Source organism: Anser brachyrhynchus, assembly GCF_964034855.1.
Source record: "Anser brachyrhynchus genome assembly, chromosome: 2".
Lineage (NCBI taxonomy): Eukaryota > Metazoa > Chordata > Aves > Anseriformes > Anatidae > Anser > Anser brachyrhynchus.
In genome coordinates, this window is record NC_137695.1 from 136,856,217 (window position 1) to 136,871,911 (window position 15,695).

The 15,695-nt window shown below is 40.5% G+C and overlaps 1 protein-coding gene across 5 annotated transcripts in view; it reads right to left on the reverse strand.

Moving 5' to 3' along the window:
• RAD54B (RAD54 homolog B) overlaps positions 1–15,695 on the reverse strand; it is a 73,034-nt gene that overhangs the window by 32,955 nt on the left and 24,384 nt on the right. For all 5 annotated transcript variants that reach the window (XM_080580604.1, XM_080580603.1, XM_080580606.1 and 2 more), the window contains one exon: positions 662–862. In XM_080580604.1, the coding sequence (XP_080436730.1) occupies positions 662–862 (201 nt within the window). The remainder of the gene's footprint in view (positions 1–661; positions 863–15,695) is intronic.

A 15,695-nucleotide genomic window follows, 5' to 3' on the forward strand; every position in this document is an offset into this window, starting at 1 on the left:
AAAAAAATACTGCTCCAAGTTGACTGCAGCCTATACTTTGCAAGTCTTATTTTTAACTCTGATAACAACCCAAACTGTGTCTTACAGCAGCAGCTGCTGCTAAAACTGCAAGACTAAAAATTGCTACACGGTTGACTTTGGCTTGGCTGGAAACCGTTGCTATTGCTTGTCTTTCTGACAAAGATAATATTTTTAGCTGTTTGGCTGAAAAGTACAGATCCAATCTCAGACACTCCCAGTTACCATACTACTGACTGGAATATCTACAAGCAACTTACCTGTATACGTTCCCTGAATTCTCACACCTTCAATGCAGTATATGAGCAACCAAAATCAACTACTTCTTCCTCATTTGGCATCTCAGCTGCGTTAGTACTGCCGCTCATTTCCAGATCCTCTCCTTGGACTAGCATTTGGTGTTTTTGTGAATAATGTTATTCAGCCTGCTCCAGCCTCCCCCATACATCTGCCTTATACGTAAGAAACATAAAGCCGTCTTTCCATCTCCCCCCACCGCAAAAAAAGACTACTGTGTTTTCATCAAGTGTTCAACTTTGGTATTGAGAACTCTGAAATATCTAAAGAACCTTTTCTCTGTTATTCAAAGCACATTAATTTTAAGCCAATTGTTCAGTTACACAAATGTGAAAACCTACAGTACCTCTTCCAATGTCTTTGCCTTCCATATCTTTCAATATTACCGACTTTCCTTTTGTAACAAGAACAGCATCACCTTCCCACTTCTTGTGCTTTTTCTTTGATGCCTTACACCACACAACACTGAAATATTTTGTAAGGCAGTCAGGTTCTTCCTGCGCTGCTTCTTCCTTTGCCGTTCCTGATGTTGGCAAATACATTGCATCTAAAAGGGAAATAAAATACCAAAGAATATCTCAAGTTCTCTTGATGAAGCGTACAGTCATTTTCATTTCAAACAAATCAAGGACAATCTATGCATTTCATCTTACATAAACAAAGTGGCATATTTCCTCTCCTGGGCTGTTTATGTTAAGTTTGGACTGAGACAGAAAAGCACATAAGGACTCATCCTGAAATAGGAACCATTAAATTGTTTTTGGAAAGTATGTACTTTCAGGAAAAGGACATTTAGAGAAAAAGGACAAAGTACATTAATCAGAGAACTCCTGACTTGACATAACAGATGAGGAGTGTGTAGAAAGAATAAAAGGAATGGCTGGAGAAAACAGACAGGGAAACAAGCATATGAGAAAATGAGAAGTCCTGGTCAGATGGTGCTGGGCAATGTTCTGGAAGCAAGGACGGGAATACAGAACTCCAGAAAGGGAGCAAAGGAGGCCAGTAAAGAGGTCTGAAGCTAAAGTCATTAGTCCTAAGTTGCAAAATAGCTATAACTGTAATAATGCAAAAGATTACTTCAACTGTTTTCCTCGTGGCCTTTAGAAATAAGTAATTACGCAAACATTGAAACAGATCATCTCTTGAGCTTGCAGCCATTCAAATGATGCCACCAGGCTTAGACTGATTTAGATTTGTCAGCAGTTAGCTCATTATAAGTAACACAAATATAAATGCTAATACAAAATGTTTAGGTTAATAAGGTTAAGAAATCATAATAGAACAGACAGCTGTTGATTATAATATCGATTAAGAATAAACGCATGCTTCCCAGAGTTAGCAATCTCACATGAGTCAAGTAATGGCAGATAAGTCCTCAGCATTATCTAAAGGAATATCTGTAGCATTCCTTTTCAGCACATGCACAGCTTCAAAGAGAGAATCAGACTAATTTTCATTAAAATACCCTTGCATGCTGGTTAAAGGCTTAAATCGGTTTGCTCCTTTGATTCCATCTGGGATTCAACACTACACAAATCTGTTACAAAAAAGCGCTTATGCCACAGACTAACCTTTCCAAAATTTCCAAGTGTGCTGGTATTTAAAGGAGAAGCAGCAAGAGTAGAAGAAGGTTGCTCACAGTAATGGTGAGGCAACTTTATAATAATATCAGGCAACTTCACAATAAATAAAGAGGCAACTTTATTGCTTGTACATCAAGTCTACATTTTCTTAAAACTGCAAAAGACTAGTAAGTTACTTACATAAAATGAGTGTAATTTTTCGGACTAGTATACACTGAAGAAGTATTATCTAAACAAAAATGCTACATTTATTGAAAATCATTTTCTTCCCAAAGCTGTCTGCAAGTTTGCGTGTCTGGATAGGACTTTATGCTAACACAGTGCTTGATGTTGATCTTTTTTCAGGGCACTGGCCGATAACTGTAGTGCCCCCCATCCCCAAGGGGTAACAGAACAGCTACTGAGCACAGGCACACCACACGAGGATCAGCAAACAGACCAGATGACCTCCTTTTGAAATGTAGAGAATTCTACATAGATGAAACCTGGGAAATGAGCCAGAGAGCAAGAATAAATCCTTACAGTTTTGCAAAAAGGTACAAGGGCTCTATTGGATCTTCAGTAATCACAAATAATAAGATTTGGAGGAGCAAAGTAGAGAGAGAAACCCCCTACGTTGCTAAAAATACGAGCCTGATTTGATTCTATTCTGAGTTTTGAAATGCAAATTGATCCAAAAAGATACATACAAGATTGTTTTCGCTTTTTCAACTGGTTCTCACATTTTAATCAGCAACTGCTACCTCTTTCTTCATTTTAAGATTTTAAAAAAGTTACTGCAAAAATGAGAGATTTTGTTGCAGAATGTTCTCCTTGTCTCCTGAAGGATGCTTGTCCATAAAAAAATGACCACCTTCTTATCTCCTCCATTGACCTCCCACATGAGTTTGGTGACCCCTGAGATCTGTTTTATGGTCATTGCTCTTTTACCCAGGGAGTCCTGCTTGGTGTTATTTGAATCACCAGTAGATTAACTTTCAAGTCAATAACAATTCTTCAAACTCCTCTAATCCCCACTTCAGTTAAAAATAATAAAATAAACAATAATTTAGAAACAATGCTGGAAACTGCAAGCATCGTATAACAGTGAATTTTGAAGAGAAGGATTTCTAAAGCAAACTGCCCCCAGTGAGCAGCAAACTGGCTACCGGTATTCCCCATATAACAGTGTCATGTTCCTATGGGAAAACTAAAAATTAGCAGAATCTGCAATGCTCAGATTTCTTCCCTCAGTTTGTCTTCTGTATTATCATAATTTCTGATTATAAAAATATCCATTAGTGATTTGCTTCAATGCTAGAATACATAATAAATACATAAGAATACATAATGTATTCTCCTTTTACCTACAACTACAGTAGAATTTCAGATAAAAGTGTAATTTTTCTTTCTTTAATCATTTTTATATAAAGATAATTAAATGTTTTCAAGTTGATCTTCTACAGAATTCCCTGGAATAAAAATCTAAACCTGTTCACCAGCAACTCTGATCAGGTACTGGCGTTCACCCTTCTCGTTATGATACACTCCTCTTGTTGTTTTTGTTTCTACTTGGGATCACACCTCTTTGACATCGAAGATTTATTCCAGTGCAATAGCAGAATAAACAAATTTTGTCGATACACTGCCAGGATTTTTTCGTGAATCAAAACAAGACTGGGGCGGTATGTATAGTAGCTAAGTTCAGTATTTGATATAGTGGTATGGAGAGCAATGACTTCTACAGTAAAAACCCTTGCTGCCCTTACACAGAGCTGGTTTTGCCAAGATCCCGAACTGCAGGTGGAGATCCTGGGCTCCGCTGTTAATCAGTTGGGACTACAAATAATAAGTAACAGGAGCTTTGTGAGCACCAGAGTAAGAGAAAGATCAGGAAATCATGCCCACTCATCTCTCTCCTAAATGGTCTACTGCCTCGCCTGGGTGCAGTTTCCTTAACCATGAAGAAACCATGGCAAGTGACATATCTTTCCTCCCAGAAGGAAGGGCTTGGGAATCTTAAAAACGTGGGTAATGAGGCTTTAAATGCTTCCACAAACAGAAACGTACCTGGCTGAGAGAGCAAGGGCTTAAGTTTCAAGATATAAACCAGCGCTTGCTTGATGTGAGGAAAAGCTCCAGCAACCTTCCTGGAGGTGATGATTTACAGAAAACGGGACGGGATCCAGGAAAGGGGATGGGGGGAGCGTCCCAATGGCAAACCAGCTTAACCAGTTTCTGCTGAGCGGGGTTTGGAGAAAACACATCGATGAAATGTGCTCGGCTACTCCCAACACGCTGAGAAAGCTGGACTATGAAAGACCACAAAACATAAAGCGCGTGTGCATTTTCAGCAGCCTCTGCAGTGTAACCGTGCACGTTCGTGAGGAGAAGTCAGGCTCCAGCGAGCAGGGCCGCGGGCACCTCAGGCCGAGGTGGGGTTTAATGGATGGCTTAACCCCGTCTAACTGCGGGCCGCTGCCAAAACCCCTGAGCTCCCTTCTCCTTCTTGCTCCCCCACCGCCGTTCCTCCGGCGGCTTTAGTGGCTGAGCAGCCAGGGCAAGGCCGATCGATGAATCACACGAGCAACCGAGGGCCAAACGAGGAAGGGGAACAAGGAGACCGTCCCTTCCCTTTCCGCGCAGCAGCCCCCGGTAGGTCGGAGGGGGTTTGAAGCTGTGGGTCTGTCAGGCTGCTTAACAGCTCTGTGCCTGGACTTCACGTTGTAAGCGGGTTCCAAATCCCCTAAACAAAAAAGCATCGCCAAAATGCACAAACTGCAGTTTACAGAAAACAACTTCGATTCCAGTTGTGCTCTGTGGTAAAAAGAATAAGAGAGAGAGAGAGAGAGAGAAAGGTAGGCTGAGCCAAAAATATGGACTGAGATAGAGATAAAAAGAGATTTGGACTCTGAATGAATCACAGCCGAAACTCGGTGGCGGTGTTTTCCGTAGCCTCTGCGGCCACTTCTGCACACATGTACCATCTCTGCCCTGCAGAGCCAGCGTCGTCCCCGTCTTCTGAGCAGAGGAGATTTTCCATGAAGCTCCCCTCCACAGTCCTCAGAAAATTCCTTAATCAAATCACAACGTTCAGAGAACTGAGGTGTACTTAGCAGTTAGGTGTCGTGTTCTGTATGAAACCCCTGTATGTTAAACACTTCCCAGGAATATTTAAAGAAATACGAGACAGAGATAGCATCATCGTTCGTTTGCAAAGCAATTTCAGTCTAATAATAAATTTAATACTAAGCTAACATGTCAATGTGTATTATTGTGCCTTCAAAATGGAAAAATATGTAATAACTCTCCTCACAGCACTTCTGTGGGACTTTTTATGAGGAGTGCAACCACGAAGAGTTGAACTGACTTGCCTACAACTATAGGAATCAATGACAGATGGGACTACAACTGAGTTGCTCAATTACAATTCAGTGCTTCGTACCCCTCTTTTAAACACAAAATGTATAATAAATGTATAATGAACACATCAATATTGCAGCCAAAATGCAACCAGCATTATTAGCAGGGGAGGTCCATAGTCCTATCAGTATCTCAGTTATGGACATGTCCTATAGAGACTTCACATCCTGACAGAGAAAAGCCTAATTTGAACAATTTCATCGGTGCCCAAGTCTGTAGGGCATTTTTGTTTTAAGATTAAGTTTTTTTTAAAAGCAAAAGCAAGGTGTTTTGTTTTGTTTTGTTTTTTTCCTTCTTTCATTTCACACTAGGTGGATGTGCTTATTGAATGTGAAAATTAATTCATCTAAAGACTGATATTTCAAGCAGGAATATTTTTTTTTAAAAAAATAAATTGTTTTACAAACTTCTTTTAAACAAAACCACAAATGATCAAATATTGATCATCAACATCTGTTTTATGAGAACAAAAATCATAGATGAATGCAGTTTTAGTCTCAATAAGCTATTATTCCTTGTAGAAGCTCTAATAACTCAATGCTGTGGAGAATCTAGAAATCTGGGGAGGAGGTAGCGCTTCTTTTTCCTTTTGGCCCGGGTAAAACTTTTTCCATTCCTGAGAGCTAAAAGCTCTTGGAAATAAATGCAGTTTGCACATTCTCTGCAGCTTAATTTCCTGAGGATTACACAGTGGACATGCTCTAACCGAGGCCGAGAATAGCTTTCTCTGTAGTCACAGCTCTCGCTGCTTGGACCAAAGCTGGTTCCCCTCCAAGCATGCCAGCGGGAAATTTTTCTCTTTGTCCCTCTCATTCAGAGACAATGTCTCCACTCCTGATGCCGAACAGGAAAAGATGGCAAAGGGGACACGGAGCAGCTACGTGGAAGAGTTCATTGTGAGGAGAAGCCTGAAAAGAGGCTACGATGGGAAAGGCAAGCTGATGTTAAAACAGTAAAAAAAATGATGACTGGTAAGAGACTATCAGTCGGACCTGGAAGCAAAGCACACAGGAATGGCTAGAAAACAGTAAGGGAATAAAAAGGGTAAGGAGACAACTGTCTATATTAGAAGGAGGAATGGAGATGAAGACAGAGGCGGACTGGGATTGGAGTCTAGGGTAAGAGTCATGCAGCAGAGAGAGCTGGGGTTTTAGGAGCAAGAATGGGAGCAAGAAAAGCTTGCTGCACCTCAACTCTGTCCTTCAAAATTCAAGGTCCAGTAAAAATGTATGGCTTGCTGGAAGCCACCAAGGGAAATCCAAGGAAGACCAGGGAGAAGGAAATGAGAACAGGAGCTGATTAGGCACTGACAGGGAAACTAAAGAGAAAAGCAACAGGGGAGAGAACAGCAAAGGACAATAGGGCATTACAGCATAAAAGATGGCAAGCAGGTGAGTCCAGAACAGAAATGGCTGTACAAAGACATAAGGGCACTCAGACCAATTCACCCTCCCAATAAATAGGGCCCACTCCACTTTGCTCATCCTTCTAGTTTCACTTTTCTCCTAATCCAATTTTTAAGACTACCAAGGTTAAAAATAGCATAAAATTACTATGATTTTTAATCTCTTCCACTGCACAGACTCAGGTTCAGCAGTTGCCCTCCATGTGGGTAGGGCCAGAGGAGGAGAGCAAGGGGAGGCTTAGGTACAACGTATGAGATGGCAGCAATTAAGCTTTTGAACTGGCTCCATTTGACCATGCAAGACAAATTAATTCTGAGTTTAGGACTGGTGGAGGACCCAGAGTCAGGCAAACAATTTCGAATGGACAAGTTGGTGTAGACAAATGAGGAGCTAAAGCTTGGGTGACCTTGCTGTTATACCCCAAGTCCCTTTGGTAATTTCTGCTCTTCAATATGAAATATCTTCAGTCTTTCAGTTTGTTTGCTGTCAGCAAATGTGCAAAACTCACTGATCAAAACACTGCATGCCACTGTATTAATGGTCTACACTGAATGCAGCAGCCTCCTAATGCAGTCATTTGGTTTGTTACCTCAAAGGGTAAAGATCAGAGTTTCAACCTTGTCTGTCTTACACAAATGAAAACATTAAATTATAGGGAATAATCTATTTAGAAATGTTAATTTGCTCTACAAGCCAAAAGAATAATATCTACAAACCTGTGGTACCAAACCACCTTACCCCCATGCACTCTCAAAAACCAGCCTATTTAAAGTAAATTAATTTTAAGGTTGTGAAGTTGAGCAAAGTTTGGAAACGTCAAAATAAGACTGTTCCAGTGACTTGATCTGCCCCATTGACCATATGGATTAATGGTAACTCTTTACAGAAAACATGCTGCACTGCATTTCCTTGGGACCTTTCTCGTATGCGCGCACGGAATTACACTGCTCTGCAGCTGCAGCAAAAAGAGGCTGCGATGTACAAGGCCTCCGAGCTGCTCTGATGCAGCTGCTCTGATGGGAGGCCAAGAGTGCAAGGACAGAAAGTCTACTCTCATGTTTAGAAAAGTAGTGCCTTTGAGAACTGGATGTTATTTGCATTTTTTCTAGTGTTCCTTTGTGGTGTAACAAAAGTCATTTAACCCAAACTTTTCAGCAGTACAGATTTGTCCGAGTGCCTGATTTGAGAATCAGTCTCATTTGTAGTAATACTGAACACTCGCAGGTGCAACTGGAAGGTGTAGTCTGAACACATTAACTGTAGAATGACAGAATGGTTTGGGTTGGAAGGGACCTTAAAGCCCACCCAGTTCCAGCCCCCTGCCAGGTCCACGTCCTTCTTGTGCTGGGGGCCCCGGAGCTGAACGCAGGCTCCAGGTGGGGTCTCACAAGGGCAGAGCAGAGGGGGACAATCACCTCCCTTGCCCTGCTGGCCACGCTGCTTTTGGTGCAGCCCAGGACACGGTTGGCTTTCTGGGCTGCAAGCACACATTGACAGCTCATGTTGAGCTTCTCATCAACCAACACCCCCAGGTCCTTCTCCTCAGGGCTGCTCTCCATCCACCCGTTCCCGCACAGAACACTGAAGCACTGAGATAACGCAGTCCTAGTTGATTCAATCTACACCTTCAGTGTTAATGGAGCTTACTCTCTCTGTGCCTCAGCTCCCAGTTTCTCTCCTTGAAAGTGGAGATTATACCAACCTGTCATCTCACAAGGATGTTGCGGAATGCAATTATATTTGTGAAGTGCTCAGCTACTACCGTGATGGACATCAGAGAAAAAAAAAAAACGTCAGGAAATTAATTCAAGATAGTTTGAATGCTGAGAAGAAATCAAGGCAGAAGTCTGTAGCTGAGCAAAAAAGAGGAAAGGAAATACTGAATAGTTGTTGACTGAGTAGATGCAGTACGTTCTGTGAACTGAAACTGGCGAGGAAGCCTACCGAAGCAGAACACATGATTGTGCAATTAAGGACTGCACCGCAATGCATAAGAAAGCTGGAAACAGGCTGCGTGCATTTGCAAGATTTTTGGGTACCTGCATTTGTAACCTGAATTTTCTTTTCAAATAGGAACCTTCTGTATACAATAAAAGAGATGATAGATGCACTTAATTTGAACAATGAGGAACATTCTCCTCATCACCATTTAATGAAACTTTTAGCTCTTACGGGTATCAGCAACAGAGGAGGGAGGAAAGCTTTTACTTTTCTATCTCCATGGTAGAAAACTATTCTTCTTAAACCTCTCAGCTGTCTAAAAATCCAACTGACTCCAGCTTCCACTTTAAAATTTAATGAACTGAGCTGAAAGCTTCTGTCAAGTCCACAGAAATAGAGGTGCAAGTCCTATTATCAAAGGAAAAAGCAGCATCATTGAGGATTCTGAAACGCTGCAGGCATCATACGGTGCAGCAAGCCAGATCAGCGTGATAAAATATTGGAACCATTCAAATGCCATCCGAGTTGACTGTTTACCACTCCTCTTAGTGTTGCCATCCATGCTGAAAGTTGTTTTGATTAATTTGTCAATTAAAGGCTCTTTTCCTTCAAAAAAAAAATGCAAAAAGTAGTATCAGAAAGCAACATTTGTACTTGGGCTCTGTAAATATTGAATGTTATTGTGATAAATGATAGCCTAAATGGGATAAGTGGAAAAATTCCAAATATTTAATTTACTGAAAAATCCAAATTACTAAGAAGTATGGAAGCAAAGCAGTTATTAGACTGTTAAACAATCACAGGTTAATCAGAGCCATCTCAAAAAGCAGCCAATTTCTGAAGCAGCTTGCAGAGATTTAAATATGCATTCTTTTGTGCTTGAATGTTAATGGAAGGTACACAGCTAAACGCATATGTGGGACCTTCAAAATATACAGTTTCGGATTCTCTAAACATTTGCTATTGCTTCTACTGTTTCCTTTTTAATTAAAAATAAAACTTTGTTATCTACAAAATCTTATTTATAAAATCTGAAGACTTTTAGATTGTAGGAAACAGCACGCAGGCAGAAAGGGATGTATTAAGATTATGTATACTTCGTATTTACATCTGTTTTAGCACATATTAGAAAGTAAAACATTTTCATGTACTGGTTTTGCTTGTTAATTTCTAATTATCTTTAATTTCTCTGGATTATAATAAAGAGTATTTAAAATAATCAATAGAACTTATGTCCACTGTCATAAGCATGGAACACAATATATTTCTATCTAAATTATTTAAACAGGACTGTTTAAAATTTATGACATTACCCTGGAAAGAGGCACACAAAGGATGAGTCATATTTTTGAGAGTTTTCATGTGTTATGCAGCAATGATTACTTACAGGGTGGCTGACGAAATCTTTGGAAAGGGAACGAGTAATCTTTCCAAATCAAGTTACATAACATTGATTTACATAAATGTAATCCATTCAATAGGCCAAGCAGAAAAGTAATATTTATGGCCAAGGCATAAAAACCTAGGGCTTTAGTTGCAATTCTCACAAGAAAAGCAAAACTAACACGGAAGATGAGAGAGGAGGGAAGAGGAGAAATTTACCTTTGTGCAGTTATGGGGTGCTTACTGTGCTGCCTTTGCTGCTTCTTGAGAGAAGAAAATTGAACGTGGTTTAAACTGCATAAAAATTCCAACGCAAATTAATAACGTTATTCCATGCGAGGAGCCATAAAGTCAGAATACCTTTGGCAGAGCCTACTTTGTGTCAAGCCTGCCTGGTTTTGATCCTGAACTGAGTACTTAGGAAACACTGAAAGCCATGGTGATGTGGCAGCTTTACTCAACACAGACCGGGTCCCTCTTGCTGCTCCCAAGGGACTGCTTTGACCCTCGATGTCACCTGCAAGGTGTTCAGCCAGCTTCTGCAGCACACGCAGCTTTAGCTCTTACCCAACTAGCATAAGCAGATCTCATTGGGTATGTATATGTGTATAGGTACACGTGCACGCTCGTCAGGAAAGGATGAGATATGAAAGGAACAAAATTTATCTGTGAGAAATAATTATAAGATGCAACAATGGCTAAATTCCCCAAGCAAGGTTAATTCAGCCCTCTTCTGCGTGCACGACGCTCAGCCCTCTGAACCACCCAAATACAGACTATATTTTCCAGGTTATTGCTGGTCCTGAACTTCCCACGGAAGAGCTGAGCCATTAGCTGCTCAGCTGCATAGTTGAATCGCTTTGAAACTATCCTGAAAGATGGGCAAGTGCTCGAGATCCTTGCTGTCACATCATCTTCTCTGGATCTAAACCAAGTGACTTCCACACTGAGGCCACCAGGCCTGCCAGTGGCTAGCCCAGAGACAAATTGTCTTGCTTTCATTCAAGGAGTGCCCAGCAAAGAAATCGCTGTACAGCTCTCAGCAACTCAATGTGCCCAGTTTGGACAGATTCTCCTAAGAATTCAGTTATTAGGGACGATAACAGAAGTATAACAAACTTACTGCAAACAAACTGCACGTTCTGTGCTTGCCAATGAGTTATGAAGTAGCCAAATGTGAGACAGCTTTTACAGCAATGACCAAAGGGCATCTCGATGCCAAGTGTCAAGGACTTTTTCAAAAGCCCAGGGAAGCTAGAACACTACAAAGGAAAGATCATCAAAATTCAATACATACAAAACAATACAAGATATTCTCCCCTCAATCTGGTTCACAGAAAATAAAAGGCGAGCTGCTTTGAAAAAGCATAAACACAAGCATCTAACAGCATAAATGGTCTGGCCAAACTGACAGCTGATGCTACCGGTGTCACATGGAAATCCATCTTGACAGACAACCCGCTGTCAGAGCTTATTTACAATGCAAAACAACGCAAACATCACCCAGATGAAACTTGTAGAGTTTGCAAGTCAAAAATATATATATATATTTTTGGCTTACGCATGCAACCCAAAGTCAATGCCATAAGGTGATATGTCATGTTTTAATTCTACCATCCAACCTTATTCCAATATCCATATGGATGTATGGATTCTGGATATGTGCCCGATTTTAATTCTGTGTTTCTGATACAGACCGTACATAAATGTTCCTAGACTCCACACAGAGTTGTATTAACAGTAGCAACAAGTGGGCTAAGCGAAATTTACCTGCAAACTGCTGCGGAGTTATGAAAAATTACTTTCTTTCACATGATACCTTCAGTGATTAATAACAGGTACAGCTTGAGATTACTGCAACAGATCTTATCTATACATAACACAGAGAAAAAACATAAACGTTGCAGTAACTAACTAGAAAAAGTACAAAATCCCTCCTGCCCCATCCCCAAAGCTAGATAAAGGTTTTGTCCTCTTGTTTCCCTGTTAAATTAAATCTGAAGTATAACTGGCAATTTATAAACCCACTTATTTCAAGCACACAACGTTCTGAACTTTTAAAGCAGACGTATTTTGAGACAGCAGTATCAGTACAGACAAGGATCACACAAAGACGTGCAAAGAGAGCAAAAGGCAACTCTCAGAGTACTGTAAACAAAATGACTGAAATTTAACCAAACTAGGCCTTGGCATCAGCGGCATATGGAGGGGCATCATAATCCAGATAAATTGGTTTTTTTGACTGCATTTACGTTAAATTATGCTTGTTATTGTGATTATGCTAACTACAGATGAAAATCAGCAAGAAGCGGTCAGGAAATAATGAATTAGTTTTTTTTAATTCTGCTCACATACTTAAAATATAAAAAAAAGAAGTATGATTTTCAAGTCTGCGTTTTTCCTAAAGAGCAAACCGAGATTATAAATAACACGGAACAACTGCTGATTAAGTATGCAAAGAGAATCGTACAATATTTCTCTCGTGTGAGTAATACAGTCTGACAACGTGCTGTGCTCACTCAAATATTTGGATACATCAACAAATCACTGTGCAATCACTAGGATAAAATGGTATGCAATCCCACAGCACTCAGAAAACACAAGGACCCCGGAGAATGTCAGGGCTCGCAGACTGCTGAGTTTCCCAATGGGTTCCCCGTCCCTTATCCGTCCCTGCTTATGCACAGATCACAACCGAGGTTTTCAACTACTTTAGTACTGAAAATTGTAGGTTTCAGAAGCAAGGCTTTTATCTTAAAACTTTTAAAACACCATAATTGAAAGTCTGAATGTCCTGGGCTAGATGTATGTAAAGTTCTGTTAGGCTTAACCTTTCTATAATGCAGTGTGGAGCAAAAATAATTTTCAAGAAAAAGGGGAAAAAAAAAACACAAAAAACTAATTATTTTTCCAATCTCTCTCTCTACCCTTGGGCAATACTATGAACTTCATCAACACGAGATTAAATCGCCTTGTGAAAATGTTTTATATTTGAACTGTGGAAAGACAGCTTCTCCAGCAAACCTGAGCATCAGAATTCACCACTTGTTCCTCCCACTTAGAAGCAATTCTTTCACAATTATAAGCACAGTTACGGCTTTGCCTGTTGGCGATCCATGGGATGCAAAGTGTGTAGGCTCTAGTTTACGCATTTTCATTCCCTGGGGAAAAAAGTCCCAAGCAAGAAAATACGTGGAAACACAAAGGAAAGAAAGCATTCAAAAGTAGAAGAATGCTAGAAAAGGAGTATGACAAGCAAGATTAGTAAGTAATATTTCCTGGTCTTGGAGTAGGTCTCTCTTCCACGATTTTTACCTGGTAATTCTGACAGAAGGCAAGCACAGCCAACAAGATGATAACAAAGGAGTGGAGAGCTTACGGGGAGAAAAAGGAAAAGATAATTAGGGAGCATTTGACAAAAGTATAGACCAATAATTAGACAGTTACTCACATAGATGAAGTTACGCAAGATGTTATCACAATGATCACAAAGTTATCAAAGTTATAGTTTTTTTACTCTAATCCTAAAATGAAAATAATACATTAGAAACTGGGAATTAAATTACTGCTAGAGCCTGTTTATTTCGGTTATCTTAGTAGGAGGACGTGAACATATGGTAGAAATTTGCCCTTGCCTAAAATTACTCTGCTTGTACACAGTACATTGTAAACATGCAGACAGGGAACGGCACTGCCAGGTACAGTGAAGAGAACAGGAGGATTAGGATGGGGGTGAAGGAGTGAAGGGCTTCCTGCCATTGCTTTCACACATGCTAATGAAATATAATTTACTGGAACGGTAAAAATTCATAGTACTTGAAGGTCCAGAAGGACTAGCCGCAGCTGTGCGTGCATGTGCCCACATTAGGAATACATGAAAAAAAAAAACGAGAACAGGCACCGAGAAGTGAGAAGTCTGATGCAGACCGATAACCTGACACTGAAAAGCAGATGTGGGGTGAGAAAGATCCGCCAGCATGGACAGGCATAACATAGTCAGCACCATGCTGCACTGATGTCACTGAAAGAAGAAACATATCCGTAGTGAAAGAAGATAAATGTCATGTCGCAAGTAAAGAAACAAGCCAGCTATGTGGGGATTCAAGAGGGTCCCCTCCCCACCACCAAAAAAAACCATAAAAACCCACACCAGAGAACAAAGGAAACCAGAAGAGAGATCTCCAAACTAGAGATGCTGCCTGCAAGTAAGAATGAAAGGCCTTCCACCAACAAATGAGACAGTGCCAGAACAACCAAACGTCCTGATTACAGGGAGACATTTCTGAGCAGACCCCTGTATTGCATTATTTCTTACTCATTTGTATCCTTCCCCCTCCAATATCAGGACTGTAACAGGCAGTTTGCTCTACCCAGAGTCTGAGCTTTGTATCTGCCTTGCCTCTCAGTTCAGAAAGGACTACAAACAAGCTTTTGTAGATTGGAAATTCCTCTGGTTCTACTCCTTGAAATAAAAACGCCGTGCCAACAGAGACCCTGGAGGTCACCTCCTGATGTATCTCAAGGAGAATGGAGAATTCAACAGAAAATATTCTGGAGTCTCTGAAGAGCATTTTAGTGGCCAAAATAAGGTTAGCTATAATTCAAAACCACCGCCACACAATCAGCCAGTTGGGAATTATCTTCTGGACTAGTAAAAAGGTATCCATTTGCATAGTATGTAAGGACACGAACAACAAATTGGAATTCCTTGAAATTGGAAAACAAAATTCTGATTTTCAACTGAAAGGATAAAATCATTTTTTTCAAAATTATGAGTGCAGGGAATTTCGTGCTGTTACCCAATTTCTGAGCAGCCACATTTCACACAGCAAAGTAGAACAAATAAAATCTGTATTTATTTATTAAAGCCAAGACTCTGACTCTTGTAAACTCAGGGAAGAGCGTATCTCATTGAAGTGTTCCTGGCTATATAAAAAGAGATCAATGTCCTTGAACCGCAAAAAAGACAGAAGGCAAGGTCTGAACAGAAACCAAGGCCACGCATTCAGACATCATCATCAGTGCACGCAAACATTCCCAAAAGAACAAGTGCTTGAAAAGCTCTCTTCTCTACAATACCACTGGAAGAAGAAGAGTAGGGGGCAATTCCATATTGCTGACATCTGTTTTCATTGACTGTATTTTTCCTCGGATTGTAAACCAAAGATTTATTTCCTCTACCCTCCGCACCTGTAATCCGTTAAAGGTGTCCTGGGCACTGACAGTCGAGATGATTTCTCTCTCATCGCTGTCATAAAATTTTAACTACAATGCTTTAAGCTCGACTGGTCCCTCAGCTAAACTTATATGCTTCCAGCCTTCAGGTTTTAATAAGCACTTATCCCCGTGGTTACAAAGGTAACCTGATTCACTCAGAAGACTGGCAAGAAGTAGCAAGGCTTACCTCATTTAAAGAGTCTGCTGATGCAGACCAGTGCCCCATTCACACAAGCTGAGGTTCTGTGGGAATGGAGAAAGAAGCAAATTTGGGGAAAAACAGTGACAGAAGCAACAGTAACAAGCAGACACAGGAAAAAAACGTTCTCCTTCCTATTGCTTTTGTCCTTTCTGTTGTTGGGGCCCTCTGAGATAGGAGACCAGGGTGGAATTACACCTCATTTGTTCTCTCTTTTTCCTTGAGTCCGTGCTTCCTTTCCTTTTC